This window comes from Centruroides vittatus, unplaced genomic scaffold (genome assembly GCF_030686945.1).
Source record: "Centruroides vittatus isolate TY-2023 unplaced genomic scaffold, ASM3068694v2 contig_89, whole genome shotgun sequence".
Taxonomy (NCBI): domain Eukaryota; kingdom Metazoa; phylum Arthropoda; class Arachnida; order Scorpiones; family Buthidae; genus Centruroides; species Centruroides vittatus.
Genome location: NW_027122580.1, coordinates 1,078,015 through 1,096,205, shown reverse-complemented (window position 1 = coordinate 1,096,205; position 18,191 = coordinate 1,078,015). Strand labels below are relative to the sequence as shown.

Below are 18,191 nucleotides of genomic sequence, written 5' to 3'. Positions count from 1 at the left end.
TTTGCTTACAAATTTACAAACATTTATTCAACTATAGTACAGATTTTAAAACCACTATATTACTTTGAATTGAAGTTCCATAATGAAGACCTTACTGTGTATGCTAGTATACATTCTTAATCTTAGAATTTATAAGCAGACAAAAATTTAAAAATACTATAAATGGAAAACTTAAATTAGGCTAGGGTCTAGAATGAAAAAAACATTATATACAGAATTAATAGAGAGCTAGACTAACAGTGAAACAAATTAAGCATCTCTGCCAACAATGCTTGGTCTAAAATTGCATAACATAAAACATATAAATATAATTTCACTGCCAAGTTTGATTAATGTCGGATGCATGCGTTGCCTCAAAATCTTGAATGTACGAGCCATTCCTATAATACGTTCAATATGTATTCTTTTACTAGATATTTTTCTGTCTCGAGATAACAAACTGCTGCTCGGCTGTGCTTTTCCTCTCGTAAAAGTGGGTGTATTTACCACAACATCTTTAGTAATTAGCAAGTCCTGAATGTTAAAACCTCTATCAGCCATTACACAGTCTTTTGCCTCTGTTATTTTACACAGTGAAGACCTTTCTGCAATCTGTCGATCACTTGCAGAACCACCATAGGCTTCTGAAACAAAACTTACTAGACCACCTGGTGCGCAACCTACAACTGCTTTTAATGTGTTGTCATTTTTATATGACGACCACGTAGCCTGCTGTGCAACAGGATTTTTCGGTTTGCTTATTTTGCATTCTAGAGAATCAATGATAACTCTAGTATTCGGAAATTTCATTTTAAAATCTCTAGGCATGTATATATCAACAAGAGATCTTTCACTCCATATATCCAACTCTCGCCATTGTAAATACATGAAATTGATCCAAGTAACGAAAACGTTTCGTACTGTTTCTTCAGATACACTAAACATCCTACTCAACTCAAAATTTGCTGTATATTGTCAATCTTAATTTTATTAAAGTCAAGTACAACTGGTTTGGCACTGCAAGTGTTACAACCTGAAACTTGTAATATTTTAAGCTGTATGCTGCTGGTCCCAAACTTTGTAGTACAGAATTGAAAGAATTGTAGTTCTCTAACCCAGTATAGTAATGTATAGCATTGTTGTCAAACTCAAATCTTTCAACTGACATTGGGACTTCAAAAGTATGGGTCTGTGTAGTTACACAGACCATAGTGCTTGCCACATTATTTTCAATAAGACAAGTAGCCTTTTCCTCCTCCTCATCTATTACTACTACTACTACTACTATTTCTAATGTACCAGTATCCATTATATAACATGCATCACGATTATCTTGAACTTTGCGTTCACGGTTTTCTCTTCTTGTTCGTCTGCTCGCAACCGAAGGTGCCTCTTTTTTAGACCAAAAAAATACATTTGGTACAGCATCAGCCTTCAGTTGTCTCTTTGCTGAGATGTTTCCTAATAAAGTAAAATAAATCTATTTATTTTTCATTTAGCATAAAGAATTAACAATTAAATCCATGGTACTATATATATTTTTTATCCTTTGTTAACTTAGCATTAATGCTATGTAAGTGCTCAAAACTAGCCTCTACTGTTAGGGCTTATCACGCCTAGATATTAAAACTAAACAGAGACTTTTGATGTAAACATCAAGTATTTTTCAGCTTCTTAATTGCTAATAGCTTGAAAAAAATATTGTACAGTTATTATAATTCTTTAAATAATGTGCTTACCAAAGATATTAATCTCCTTATACTGATCAGGTGTGAAGTGATTTTTACACACGAGACTGGATGAAGTTGGTTTCCAATTTGCTCTTTTAACGGCGTGAATCCATTTCTTTCGCAATGCTGGATTTTTTGGAAACTTGTGACCACCACTATTAGAACAATGTGGTACACGGCACCACGTACTTGGCATTTTTGAAACTTAAAATATTTATTAGATTTTCGTTTAAAGAAAAAACAAATGGTACTTTACAACCGACAACGTATCGCTTAGTCTGTTTACGACCTCATCGATACTAGCGCCGCGTGCGGAGTAGATTTCACTTTTTTCCTCTATTGAAAGTACAGTATTTTGTGTAAACTTTCTAAATCATCAAATTTGCCTACTCTTTAAGGGGGGACCCCCACCGAATTTGTGCCCAGGGCCCCTGGATTGGTAAATCCGGCCCTGGGACGGGTCGAAAAAGTCGCCGGGAATTTTTCGGGGGTGGTCCGTTCGAATATGTCGAGCCACGTCCCTCGTCACCCTGCCACCCCATTGTGGACCTGGCCAAACCCGTAATGGGCTCGATTAAAGAGGCCATTTTTAGAGCCCACAGGAAGGAGTTAAAAAAACCCACAAAATTCGTATATGTCGTGTATTTAATTTTATTGTGACGATTTTTTCGGACCGAGACACGTCGTGACCACGGGCTTTTTGAATAGAATTATAAAAGAATTCGATAACATTTAATTAGTATTAGTCGATGCTTTTTCCTAGTTTGAAAGGAGCAAAAACTCTTTGAATGCAAGTAAACATTGGCGTCGATCTATACGGAACAGAGGATATATCCCCAATACTTTTGTACCAGCAAATTATCCCCCAAAGTACTTGTAATTTATACCATACTATAAAAAGTAGAAACGAGTACCGTAAACAACAAATACGCTTTTTATATATCCACTCGGAACCCGACAATGAGAATTTTTCTCTCATTGTCGTTAGCCCCAATATTTATACTGATCGATCCCGATGCAAACAAAATTAATAAAAGGTCGACTTACAATCGATCCTGATTTCTCTTAGAGAAGGATTCTAAAATTGATATAGTTTATTCCATTTGAAAGCGATAGCGTTTGCAGCTTTGCAATGAACTCTTAGAAACGCTAATACACTTTTGAACAAGGGACAGATTCTATCGACGTCGGATGCTATATTATTTTATTGCCTATTACAAGGGATGGACTAGACTCACTAGAGCAATAGAGAGGTTTCAAGGTCGCATGTCACGTGATAAAACACACGTTTGCTCCGCCCATTCGCCATTTTTGTGGTAGTTTTCGCTGGCTTAGCTTGCACGAGGTCTGTTATTCGACGTCGTTTTTTAGTTTAAACGTATAAAAATACTGCAGTTCTATTATCATGGATTAAGTTAAAAAAGATTCTTTTCTTGCGGGCTATTCTAGCGGTCTAACAGGACGAGATGCAGCTCTGTACGAAGAGAAAATTTCGTTATTTCAAGGCGATCCATACGAAGCCAGTTTATCAGACTTCGTCGTAGATCAAAAGTTGTGGCCGAAAGTAAAATTTGGTGACATTATAAACTATTTGGTTTTGACAACAAATTTCTACACCGTCACAAATGAAAGCTTATAAATCTTTAGAGGCCCATAACTATTTAACAACTGGCTGGGTTTCTCCTGATATAAAAGTAAAAGTAATGAATAACGGCGAAGTAATATTGCCTGGAAAGATATGTTTTCTTTTGTTTGTTTAAACTCGTGTTTTTACGTATTTCTTAACTAAGAATTTTTGTCTGAAAGTAAAAGTTTAATTAAAAACAGCTGTGGAAATTTTTTTATTCAAATTGTTCAGTACTTTTATTTTCTAGTTGAAACTAGCATATAATAAGCCTACTTGCTTTTAGTTTTAACGTGTAATGTTTATAAGTTTGCACTAGCTAAATCCTGAAATTACATTAGTTATTCGTTTATAAATGCACTATACCTAACTAAATTAATATAAGCAAATCAGTAAACTCTTTTAGGTTTTAAAATATAACTTAGTGTTTATTAACGTAAATATTGAAATGAAATGTTTCTGACAAACTCTTGTATTGATATTCACTTTATTCGTAACGAAATTTTTCCGGTTAATTCTCGAGAGCCATGCAGTTTGCCTTCGTCGTGAAAGCTCCTCAGTTTATCTCTTATCTTTTCCATTAAATTATTATAAAATAAAAACAAAGTCATGGAAAAAGACCTTAGTATCTATCAGGAGGAAGAGTTTAAGAGATTAGATATTATGTAAATAAAATTTTATATAAAATATACCCTATGTATTTTTAAATATTTTTTATATCCATCCTTGATGACAAATAATGCCGGGAATTTTAAAAAAATGATGTTCCTTTGTTCTTGAGTGAACTAGCATTACACCCAATTACACAACAAATCACCATAGTGATATTCGCGACGAAAAAAAACAACACAAGAACTCCAGTTAAAGCGCACGCGAACACACACAAAACGTAAACAAGTCACAAACAGTCACAAAGATGGCGCTGGACAATTGCGCATGCTCATGACGTCACTCGTGATGTCGACATGAAACCTCTCTATGCAGAAAGTTAAATGAGAATTCTCGAAGGTGTCGAATTCTATTACTCTCAAACCTATTCCTGCGAACCTGTTTTAGTTTCGTATCTACCTTTATAATATTCAACACGTATACAATATACAAAGTATTAATCCTTTCGGGTGTACTATAGATTACTCCCTATGGAATTTCAGGACTTTGATTATATATTTGAACTCGGGGGACCGAGTCGAGTTCAACGGTACCCTAGTTTTGGACCGGAGACGAAAAATAAAAAAGTTATCACACTTTTTAAGTTACCATACTTTTTTAATGCTTTCGTGCAGACGGCGCCGTAGTTGCTAGTATTGCCATCTTGCGGTAAAGTCTGCAAACCGTGACGTCGGACTACGGTCATTTCCCGGAGCGTTAAACACGCGATACGAGAGCGGAGAGAGCGACGCGACTTCCGATCATCGCGCGATCGCCATTTCGGTTTATGTTACTTATGGCAGCGAACGTGGCGGCCCGACCGACCTCTCGTACGGGAGCCACCACACGCCGCCATGTGCTAAACTAGTGATCGATTCACGGTAGTTCTTGAACAAAGTAAAAAAGGGGAGGGAAACGTCTACTAAAGGCAATTTTAACGGCAAGCCACGCGACTCCCGATCGCGATAGCGAGGCCGACTTAGCGAAGAGCGACGCGACTCCCTATCATCGCGCGATCGCCGGAAAAAAGTATGATAACTTTTTTATTTTTCGTCTCCGGTCCAAAAGTAGAGTATCGTTGAACTCGTCTCGGTCCCCCGAGTTCAGATATATACCCAAACACACGAAATTCCATAGGGAGTAATCTATAGTATACCCATACTTTCGCATCAGCTCTTCGATACAGTTTTAAACCATCGCGGTTCTCCGATTCGAAATCGCTATAGTGCTGCGAACCCTTAAATATAGGCGGTTCGAAATGTTTTCTGCGGTCGCCTTGACACGCTAGTGTATGTATTTTACCCACATGGACATAGTTTAAGACGAATTTAAATTATCGTCGTCGTTTTGCCGAATTTTAAAAATAATTTATTCGATAACTTCAGAGGTGGAATTTTTTACAGATTCGTTTAACGCGAAGGAATCGAAAAATAATTCTTTTTATAAATATTAAGACGAAATTTTCTACAATTCTTATATAAAACATGGCTTGAATTTAAAAAGTGAACGGGCCATCCTATTGAAAGACGTTAGGATAAAACATTGACAAAAAATTTTAACTTTAACAAAATTTCAACCCATTCGTTAAATAAATTAAAAGATTTTTCGATATAATCTTTGAATTCTTCCTCGCCGGAAAAATTTTAATATATTATAATTTTTGTTCCGGTGGAAAATCGAGATGGAATGTGCAATTATTTACAGAATATCACAATCCTCTAGTAATTTCTTCCGACTACTTCCGACTACTTCTCGGCATTAATACTTCCGTTTTCGGTGTTCAAGAGGGGGTCTAGCTCGTCCGAGGTTCCCCTGCGTGTAAGTTTGTTCCAAAATTGCCGGATGTATATGTCATTGTACAAACACATTCCCACTAAAAGTATCAGAAATCCCACCAGTTGCAGCCAACCAAACTTCTCGTGGAACAGAAGCATGCCGCAGATCCACACCACAAGGGTCCTGATGCTGTCCAACACCATCCTGGTGGTGGCGCTGATCTCTTTGGTCACGCTTATTCCGGCGAAATTAAAAAAGGCGATGCTGATCACAGTCCCTAAAAATACACCGACATCGATTAGTGGATTCTCATTTTCCAAATGAATATTCTAACAATTCAGAAATCTTACCGCAAACGCCCAAACACACTTGCCAAGAATTTGCGATTTGATAGAAGCCGTCGATGGCATCTTCTAAATTTCCTTTGGGATTATGAAAAAAATTCTTTCCCACTGGTATGTAATACATAGGCACCAATAAAATTGACAATATAATAAAACCGAAGAAGCCTGTAAAGAAAAAAACAACTCTTATTTTACTTATATATTCTGTACAAATACAAGTGCCTCACGCATGCGTCTTAAAAATATTTTTTATATAACATATTCCTTTCACGTATCTATTTCAGGAACTACCGTATGTATAATATATATAAAAGAGAAAAAATATTCATATATATACGAATATCTTTCTCTTTTCGATATCTTACTCTAAAAAGAACTTCTAGTGCATTATAATAGAGAAAATAGCTTTAAATTTTCCATTAAATTTGTCATTTTTTCCTCACTGTGCTTAATGAAAATATGAATAAAAGAAAAATTAAAATATTTGTTAAAAGCTGTAATACTAATAATTTGTCATAAAAATTATTCGTTTTACAATTTGTGGTACAGTACATCTTAACTTAAATTTTAATTATATATTTTTACAACTATACAAGGTGATAGTAAACACTTTCAATAAAAAAGAGGAGTGATAGTACACATCAAGACAAACAATATTTGCAATGGAAACTAGCTTCCACATTCCACTCATAGTGCCAAAACAGAATAAGATCAAAAAACATCTAGAATGCACAAATATTTACAACCCGTGCATGAGAAACACAAGATGCAAATCGGGTCAAATGATCAAGTGCATAGATTATTAGGAGCAAACATTTAAAAACGCAGCCAAACCTGTTCATCAATAAGTATTGTGATAACATCAGAGGATAATTCATGCAAGCATGGAAGACTAAACATAAGAGAAATTGGCAGATATGCATCCGACGTAGGGCTTCTCAAATGGGATCCCGGTTGTCTTTTTTAACCCGGGAAATCCTGCAAATTTCTTAAAGATTCACTTTTTTCTTATTTTGTGTTAAGGTTGAGGAAATTTTGCAAATAGAAAGTATAATTAACTCGTAAACTGTCAGAATACATTTGTATTTATTAATTTTAAACCTACTTATTAGTTTTTTAAATTTTGCTGGTTATGGCGTGTCACAAATGGTCAATAATCAATACGTAGCTTATTTGTGGCAGGATTAAAAATTCTTTACTTGTCGGAACCTGTAATATCTGGAATAATTGCGCTTACGCAGTCTTAATTTTTCACCGTGCCCGGTAGCTTCGATAATTGCGTAACGCCAGGTTGTGCAAATTGGGCAAGGATACAAACGAGTACGAAGTCTGCAAGTACGAAGTTTTTCTTCGTAAACCCGATTATTAAAGACAAACGAACTGCCGAATTATTGGGCTATAAGCTTGATGTTTCTATTAAAGCAGCCGAGGTAGACAAATCGAGAATACTAGAGAGCAAAGAAGTACTACAATCTCGAAAACCAACTAGAAATCTTCCAGGTTACGGGTGAAAAACACGTGTCTTCTCTTAATTGCATTAAAGACAAATTCCACCCACTCGAATTGAATTGGAAAGGGCATTCTCGGTAGCAGGCTTTCCATTAGTTAAATAAGAACCAGGTAGATTGATTGGAGTATTGACCATCTTTGCTTTTTAAAATCTTATTATAAAAATTTACAATAATATTTTGTATTATGTTTTATTTAAAAACGAAAATTACTTTTTAAGTTAGAAGTTTTATCTAAGTTCATTTTTTTTTTAAATTTTCAACTCAATTCAAAGCAATTTTGTTGTTGTTGTATGCAGTTTCCAGCAAACTTTAAAATAATTTTTTTCTATTTGTGAAAATTTCTACATAATTCAAAGGTAATTTTTAATATATATCTTACACATCATTATTAATATGATTTTGGAGGTTGCGGAACATATTAAATTACTTTAAAAAATAATTATACCATTTGATTTGAAGACATTTTGTATATCTTAAAAATAATTAATTCTATCCTGGGATTTCCCAGAATCCCGGGAAATAGTTCACTTTTATCCCAGAATCCTGGGACAAGAAAAGACTGGGAAATGAGAAACACTAATCTGATGTATGGCCAACCAGGTGGTAATGAATGTGAAGCACAAAGATTGTATTGTAAGAGATTTCTAAATCATTGTATTCCTTACCATTTGACCTTCACCGGTGTTAATTGAAGATTGTATGAAACTGGCCCATTGGCTACATGAATGAGGGCTACTGGATGTATCCGAAATGTGCAGACACCAGAAATGGAAGTGTGTATCTTGCAAGAATTTGCAGATGCTCCTTCCATAAGTATACAAGCAGTGGCATCTGAAATGGATGCTTGTAAAAATTCTGTGTGGAATGTTCTGCATGAGGCATGTATGATTACCTTCTAAGTCCAGAAAATCCAAGCTTTGAATGAAGATGATTATCTCACTTCATGATCAATATCTCATGAATGCTCCTGATGAACACTATTAATTCAGTATTTCTTGCATTAGTGTTATTCAGTAATGAGGCCACATTCACACAGGAAGGCATTTTCAACATCATAACCAGCATGCTTGGGCTCAAAAAAATTCACCCTTGAAAACACTAGTAGAGATATGCTGTGCAAATCTGGGCAGGTATCCTTGGTGATTGTCTGGTGGGACCTTACCTCTTGCTAGAATGTCTGACTGGGGCAGTGTACTGTGTGTTCTTGGAGCAAGTGCTTCCTGGTATGTTGCAGGATGTTCTGCTCACCATACAGAGGAACATGTGGTTTATGAAGACACATGATGGGTCCCATAACACTTTCTCTCCAAGATCCAATACTTCTTAAATGGAACATATCCCACTGGATTGGACATGTGGCTTGGCCTCCATGCTCCCTGAACCTTAATCCACTGGACTTCTTCTGGGGTACATGAAAACATTGGTGTATGAGATGCATATGGACTCCATGGAAGATCTTGTCATGAGAATCATTGTTACTGCAGACAAGATCAACACCACACTAGGAGTCTACAAGAGGATGCAAGTATTTCATTCAACAGTGTTGGCTATGCAACAAAGTCTTCAAACACCACTGAGTCTTTCTCTGATGCAAATGGAAATATGAAACTCCTATATTAGTTAAGTCTTTTTTTTCACTGTTAAAGGATCAACATAGATATATAACTTTACTCTTTTCTGTCACTATGAGTGGAATGTGGCCCTAGGTTCCATTACAAATATTGTTCATCTTGATGTGTACTATCACCCCTCTTTGTTGAGAATTTATGATTGCCCTGTATTTTTTTTTGGCCTGGTCCATTGAGAAATGTATAAACAATATGTCATTGTATAATACTTCAACTCTGATATGAATTTGAAAAATTATATTAATAAAACGACATTATTACCAATACTCTTATTTCACTTTTATTCTTTGACATTTTATTTAGTACACCCTTTTACATTTCCAATAACTCTTCAATAGCATTAAAATTCGCATTTGATTTATGAATCACAATAATGATGAAGTGTTATTGTAGTGTGGAAAGATACACTAAAACAAAAAAATAAATCAGAAAGGAGAATGCTTAGTAAAATTAAGAGAGAAGTAAGTGCATTGATAATAAAAAACATTTATTAATATAACTTTTCAGAATTATGTAATAATAAAATGCAAAAATTGTAGAAATTTTAAATACAAGCATTTATTTTGGAAATAACTACTCATATTTGTTTTTATAAAATAAAAAGTTTATGTTCTTCATAATGCAGAAAAGAAAACAATTTTTTGTGATGGTAAGATAAATCCTGAAAAGTGCTGATATAAATTTTTAGCCTTAATAGTTTTGAAATTTAAAATTATATATGGAGTCATTATTTCTTATTGTTGAAATGGATAGCCATTTCTGCAACTTTTGGTTATAAAATCATTTGAAAGACAATGTCTTACAAATACAAAAAACTCCATATTCAGTGAAATAGGATCATTATACTGATTCACAGGTAAGAACCTGACATAGATGATTATATGATGCAATTTCCTGATGTTCAAATATATCAAGCACTACATATGAAGTTTAAATTCCATTACACAATGTATACATATTGCTGAAAACAAAAAATATTTAATATTAGACTTATTGTACAGTAAAATCAATACTATCAGATTAATTCAGGATTTATTCATGTTATTCATAAAAATTTCCATGCCAATTTCAATATATTAGGATGATATGCACTATGAGAAGATTATATCATAAAATTTAATGAACTTTTCATATTTCAGAATATAAAATAAAGGAAAGAATTTAATTCAGAAATGGGGAAGTAAAATTGAAAAGAAAGGAAACTACAACCGTAACAAAAAATTCAGCAACAAGTTATGTAACTTTCCTGGCTGTTATGAGATTTTATTAAAAATATAACTTTTATATTATAAATTATGACAAAAAGGCAAACGGCTTAATTTTGAGGGTAGAGATGAGTTTTTAAAAATATTGTAAATACCAATAATGGTTAAAATTTTCATTAAGTCCGACCCCATCTGAAATATGACAAGTAACCATTCCTCTACCTCCCTACCCCTCAACCTTTAACCATCAAATTTTTTGTATCAATGCTTCTTATATAAAAGTTACAATGCCAAATTTCATTTCTTAATCTTTAATCCATCCTGAAATATTAAACAAAATAAACATCCAAACACCCACATATTCCAGATATCAGTTTTTTGACTTTTTTAATTCAGAGGTGTCAAATCAATGAGATTTCAAAATTCTGGAAGGTAAAATGTGACATGCTTACAATATTATATAACAGCCAGAAATGTAAGCCACGTTACATTATAACAGCCACGAAAGTAAAATCCATGAAAGAAAATCAAAAATGAAACTAACGAGTTTTTTTATAAACCAGAAAAATGTACAAAAAAATAAATAAATGAATAAATAAATCATATCTTTAATGTAACACTTCCTACATTATGAGGTATATTAAAATTTTGAATCAAGACTTTCTAAATTCAAAAATCTTAAGAATTTGAGAACAATCGATTCAGTACACAATGTATCTCTCTTATAGTAAATGTAGTGTATGTGTACACATGGTATGTGTCTCTAATTGAATAGTATAATTCATTAAATAAACTAAATGTGCATAGCATTTTCATGTGAAATTCTCTTCCATGTGATTTTGAGATTTTTAATCATCAAACTTTCACATTGTTTTTTTTCAATGACACATAAACATACATAGTTTTAAATAAATATACTTTAATTAAAATTATCCAAAGCATACATACCTTCCCATCCAACAGCTTGAAGTGGTGGTACATTATTTTTGTTAACAAATTTTTCTTCAACAACCATTTGAGTAGCAGTTATAATTTGAGCTATTACTATAAGTAAATCACCTGTTAAAATTGTAAAATTTTATTACTTCATTTTGTTTTTCAATAAAAAGAAACAAAACAACACTAATGACAATTAATAATAATAATAAAAAAAAACAAATATAAGATTTCTTTTAAATTTGTAATCATCATCTAAAATACTGAATTTAAATATATTTTTTTAATACATTTCTTATATAAAGAGAGTAACATTAATAACAATATGGTATAACATATTTGATTTAAAGATTTTTTATATACTATGATTGATCATAGTATATAACTAAAAATCTAAAAAAAAAAAAAAAAAAAGCTATAGTCAATGTGATTATTGAACCTTCTCCAGTGTAATTTGTCATGTTTCATTACAGAATCTAGTTTTGGCCCCCGATACAATAAATTGTGCAGATGCATAGGATGATGAGAAGAAATGGGTGCAAAATTTACACTATTTATACATTAATTAGCATATAGACCAGTGATGGGCAAAGTACGGCCCACGGGCCAACTCCGGCCCGCGAAAGTATTTAATCCGGCCCGCCGAGGGTCCATCGACATGGATAGTATATGGCCCGCTATAATTACGTTGTGATGGTCGAGAAGTATAAAGTAGATTCTACTTAATAGAATAATAGATGCATAACCTATAGGTGAAGCTAAACTAGCCGCGTAGTTCAAGTGTTGCGTAATACGGGGCGCAAAGCGTGGTGAAATGAGAAGCGCGGGCGGCGGGGGCGAGTGAACTCGGTCGCCACTCGCCAGCTGTCACTGACCGAGATGCACGTTTTACATTAATTTTGTCTCTTGTTCTTGCTTGTTCGCGTAACACTTTACATTCATAATCGTTTTTAAAAAAATCTGCGCTTTTGGGATAATGGCATATAAAAAACGATAAGTCGATTCCGAGTGTCGTCTGTTTAAAGAAGAGTGGGCTTAGAAATACTTTTTTACGGAATACAACGGTAAGCTAGTATGTCTTATTTGTAATGAAGCAGTGGCAGTATTTAAAGATTTTAACCTTGCTCGTCATTTCAACACCAAACATTGAAAAACCAAATATGCTTTGATGAATGACGCAGAAAAAAAGGTAAATGCGGAAAACCTAAAAAAAAACAATATCTGCTCAACGGAATGTGTTTATAAAGCAAAACACTGCTCAAAAGACTTCTACACTGGCTGGATGTGTTGTGGCTTATAAAATAGCTAAAAATAACAAACCATACTCAGAAGGATAATTTGTAAAAGATTGTATGGTGAGTATGAGTAAAATTTTATGTCCAGAAAAAATTAGAGTTTGAGTCTGTCAGCTTATCACGAAAAACAGTAACAACGCAAATTGATGCCATTGCATCAAACTTGTCGACTCAATTTCGGCAGCATATAGAAAACTTTAAATATTTTTCCGTGACGATGGATGAAAGTATGGATAGAAGTGACACTGCTCAATTATTAATCTTCATTAGAGACGTTGACGACGAATTTAATATTACTGAAGAGCTAGCTTGTTTGCAATCGATAAAAGGAAAAACGACGGGGCAAATAATTTATAACGAATTTTCCGAAGGTCTTCAAAATTTAAATGCGCCTATTTCAAAATTATGCAATATAACTACAGATATGGTTGGAATATAACTACCCCAAATATGGTTGGAAAAAACGCAGGATTTTCAGGTATTTTTCGGAACCAGAATCCTAATCACGATGTTGTATTTTTACATTGTATAATTCACCAGGACGTCCTTTGTAAAGCTGCAATAGATATTACCCATGTACTTAATGTGGTTTTAAAACTAATTAATACGATTCGATCTCGGGGCTTGGTACACCGACAATTCCAAGAATTTCTGATTGAAGTCGACGCAGATTATTCTGACCTTCTTTACCACACGAAAGTAATATGGTTAAGTTGTGGATATGCATTTGAACGGGTTTAGAATTTAAAAGAGGAAATACAAGATTTCTTAAAGAATAAAACAGACAAATGGTCTGATTTCCAAATCTTCGAAGACAGATTGGCGTACTGATTTTGCATTTTTTACCGATTTGCTCGAACACTATAACAAATTAAATAAAAAATTGCAAGGAAAGAACCAATTTATAGATGAGACTTGGGGTTGTCTGAAATCATTTAAAACTCAGCTTTTTCTGTTTTATAACTGCATGGCGAAGAACGATTTAACTCACTTTCTGCGTTTAAAATCCATGTCACCAGTGAGTGAGAACAAACTAAAAGAATTCAGTCAGGCGTTGAAAAAACTTCACACAGAATTTGAAACTAGGTTTCAAGATTTTAAGAACATTCAATCATCGCTAGATGTTTTCTCGATGCCGTTTAATGTAGATCCGGAAAATGTATCTGCAGAATTGCAGTTGGAAATTATTGAAATGCAGTGCAGTACCCATTTAAAGCAATTGTTCTTGAATTCCACAAAACTAGATTTTTATAGAGCACTGCGGAAATCTGAATTCCCAAAGATGATTGCTCACGCCCAGAAAATTATGGCGATGTTTGCGTCGTCTTATGTGTGCGAACAGACTTTTTCGACCATGAAATTGCGGAAAAACTCAATCAGAAACCGATTGACTGATGAACACCTTTTCGCACTGCTGAAAGTTGCTTTGTCACAGCTGGAACCTGCTTTCGAAAATATTATGGAAAATCAAAAACAATTCCATATGTCTCACACGCCTACCATGGCAGGGCCTTCGAATAAAAGTTAAATTAATAATTATTTAAGGTAAAAGGTAATTTGTAACATTTGTGTGTAATGCTGTAATGTTTTTATAATATTATGATTAAAAGCTTTAACACAAAATGCATTTTTTCTATAATTCTGGCCCTCCTCTAGAATTTCTTAAACTTTGTGGCCCCCCATTAAAAAAGTTTGTCCACCACTGATATAGACTAATAGAGGCTTGATATAACTGCACTCCATCAATTAAATTTAATATGATCAAGTATTATGTCAGTAAGAGATTCTGAAGTATATTATAGAATTAATAGAATTTATTAATAATCTCTTTCTAGTATCAAAAGAAATTTATAGACAAAAAGATGATATAGCTATGGGATCTGTAATAAGTTTGAAATTGGTGGAAATATGTATGGTCGATACAGATCATAGTATAGCCAGTTTTGAAAATGTAGTGTTTTCTTGCAAAGTACATAGATACTTAAAATAACCCTTCTAACCTTTTACTCGGTGTCGTTCTATTTTTAGAATCGCGTCGTTCTATTTTCAGAATCGCAAACATTTTCACAGCCCCTCCTGGGCTCTTCTTCAGGCTTCGTCGAATAGGCCGTTAACATTCAAATAAATAATCAATTTGAATTTCTTTTCGGAACATTACCACGTGCAGCAGCTGGATATTTGTACTGCGCATGCTCCATGTTCTTCCCTTTAAACACTGTTTTCTAGCAAAACCTGCCATGCGCTCGATAGGATCATTTCCTCTTTATAATTAACGCAGGTACTACGTAATCCCGCCTTAAATATCTCCATGGCTTCTAGCCATTTCAATTGCTGTGGGTTATAGCTGGGTATAATGATTTTTGCCGCATGCAGGTCCGCCGTTATCTCCTCTTCCGACGCGTACGTCGCCAGGGCCGTAGTGTATCTACCGTGGTGTATGTCTGACTCGTGCTCCTTTAACCTCACTTTTAACGCACGTTTCATGGAACCAATGTATGTTAATTGTCTATCGCACCTGTGGTCTTCTAGTGATATCTTATATACTTCCGGAAGCCTTTCGGAGTTTGGTGGGTCTTTGCCGATGCTTAATATTCTGAAGAGAGTCTGACATTTTCTGTACACGATGTTAATTCCTTGTCGGTTGGCCACGGTGTTGTAAATGGATTTCAGCACTGGATTGTATGTGATAGATATCCTTTCATTTTCTTCCTGTCTGATATTCAATGGTTGTCCTGTCGAATTATTTGCCTTTTGGGACTTCTCATGTCTTCTAGACGACTTTTCAATGAGAGCTTTGCTGTATCCATGGCTTATAGCAATATTTTGGATATGAATGAGCTCCGTTTTGAGCGCTTTTTTTGTAGAGGAGTGCGTATGAGCCCTTCTCACTAATGCTCGGAAGGCAGCTATTTTGTATTGAAAAGGATCATATGAATTTCTAGCGATATATGTGTGGAACGTGCTAGGCTTTCGGTATACTGATGTAAGTATATTAGCTCCTCAAAGTTGATATCAATATCCAAGAAGTGCACCCTCGATGAGTCGTGTTGCTCCACCTCTAATGTTAGCCCGTACGGATTACTGTTTATGGCTTCGAGGAATAATTATTATATTTTGGAAAGTAGAACCGGACATAAAATTATTCCTCGAAGCCATAAACAGTAATCCGTACGGGCTAACATTAGAGGTGGAGCAACACGACTCATCGAGGGTGCACTTCTTGGATATTGATATCAACTTTGAGGAGCTAATATACTTACATCAGTATACCGAAAGCCTAGCACGTTCCACACATATATCGCTAGAAATTCATATGATCCTTTTCAATACAAAATAGCTGCCTTCCGAGCATTAGTGAGAAGGGCTCATACGCACTCCTCTACAAAAAAAGCGCTCAAAACGGAGCTCATTCATATCCAAAATATTGCTATAAGCCATGGATACAGCAAAGCTCTCATTGAAAAGTCGTCTAGAAGACATGAGAAGTCCCAAAAGGCAAATAATTCGACAGGACAACCATTGAATATCAGACAGGAAGAAAATGAAAGGATATCTATCACATACAATCCAGTGCTGAAATCCATTTACAACACCGTGGCCAACCGACAACGAATTAACATCGTGTACAGAAGATGTCAGACTCTCTTCAGAATATTAAGCAATGACAAAGACCCACCAAACCCCGAAAGGCTTTCGGGAGTATATATGATACCACTAGAAGACCACAGGTGCGATAGACAATTAACATACATTGGTTCCACGAAATGTGCATTAAAAGTGAGGTTAAAGGAGCACGAGTCAGACATACAGCACGGTAGATACACTACGGCCCTGGCGACGTACGCGTCGGAAGAGGAGATAACGGCGGACCTGCATGCGGCAAAAATCATTATATCCAGCTATAACCCACAGCAATTGAAATGGCTAGAAGCCATGGAGATATTTAAGGCGGGATTACGTAGTACCTGCGTTAATTATAAAGAGGAAATGATCCTATCGAGCGCATGGCAGGTTTTGCTAGAAAACAGTGTTTAAAGGGAAGAACATGGAGCATGCGCAGTACAAATATCCAGCTGCTGCACGTGGTAATGTTCCGAAAAGAAATTCAAATTGATTATTTATTTGAATGTTAACGGCCTATTCGACGAAGCCTGAAGAAGAGCCCAGGAGGGGCTGTGAAAACGTTTGCGATTCTGTAAATAGAACGATTCTAAAAATAGAACGACACCGGGTAAAAGGTTAGAAGGGTTATTTTAATTATTACAAATTCCGGTGTATAGAGAGATTATACATAGATACTATACTATTAATATAAAATAGTAATATCACTACTAAACCTTTAATTCCCAGTAAGATACAATACACAAAGGAATGTTTTCAATCTTAACCAAGATCTGTCTCAGATTCTTGGATTCCTTGAGTTCTAAATATGGTATTCTAAGATTCAAATTTTAGTATATTACAGTAGAGCATCGATTATCCGACCTCCGATTAACCGACCGCGTTCTAGTCGGCAAATTCAAATATCCGCTAGTGATGTGGCACTACAATATTTGGTTGTTTTGGCTACTTTAATACTATTTTTATTAAATTTTTGCACGTTTTAGCTGGCAGCACTGGCTCGACCATGAAAGTAAGACTAGTATTTAAACCAGGCCTAATACACTATACTAATAATGTATTTTTTCATACTTTTCGATTATCCGACCAACCCCAGTTTCCAATTAAGTCGGATAATTGATGCCCTACTGTATTTCAAATCTTTGTTCTTATTAATCTTACTTAATTGTACTATAAACTAGTACACGAAAATTTAAATTTTCGAGTACTACTTTATAGTACAATCAAGTAAGATTAATAACAAAATCTGACTCCATTGGTTTTTAAACAATTTTAATTTTTTAAATCTTTGTTCTTAATTCCATACTAGTTTAAACGGTTTGTATTCAAAACATTCAAATCTTAGCACTCCATATTTAGAACTCAAGTGATCCAAGAACCTGAGGCAGAATCTTGGTTAAGATTGAAAATGTTTGTTTGTTTGTGTATCATATCTTACCAGAAATTAAAGGTTTAGCAGTGATATTTACAAGTACCGGTAACTAGTCTAGAACAGCGATTCCCAACCCAGGGTACGTGTACCCCCAGGGGTACGCGATAGATTGTTTAGGGGTACAGAAAAAAGTTAGTTATTATGAGAGAAAAAATAATATATTATGTATCATAAATGAATAGTATTAAAAAATTATTAGGTAAAAAATGTTCCTTGCAACAATCACAAACTTTATTATACATTTCAAAATGCAAAAATAGAAATAAAAACTTATGCTGCCGATTGTAGTACAACGCAACAGATCAATAAATGTTGCGCAGATGGTCAATGGTAGTGGGGATACCATTATGCGTGATTAGTGATTATGCTACAGACTTTTGATGGTGGGGTGTGTTACCATTATTATTATTATCTCGCAACAATATCCCCACGTGTTGTTTGAAAAAAGTTTTTTTTTTGTTT

At 34.6% G+C, this 18,191-nt stretch overlaps 1 protein-coding gene across 1 annotated transcript in view; it reads right to left on the bottom strand.

The window, feature by feature from the left end:
• Nucleotides 1–5,326: 5,326 nt before the first annotated feature.
• The window catches only part of LOC136983815 (solute carrier family 35 member F6-like), a 37,189-nt gene continuing 24,324 nt past the window's right edge, over nt 5,327–18,191 (bottom strand). Inside the window, exons 5-7 of the mRNA XM_067280681.1 lie at nt 11,394–11,504; nt 6,108–6,266; nt 5,327–6,034 (exon numbers count right to left, since the gene is read on the bottom strand). Coding sequence (XP_067136782.1) covers nt 5,727–6,034; nt 6,108–6,266; nt 11,394–11,504 — 578 coding nt within the window. The 3' untranslated portion in view covers nt 5,327–5,726. The remainder of the gene's footprint in view (nt 6,035–6,107; nt 6,267–11,393; nt 11,505–18,191) is intronic.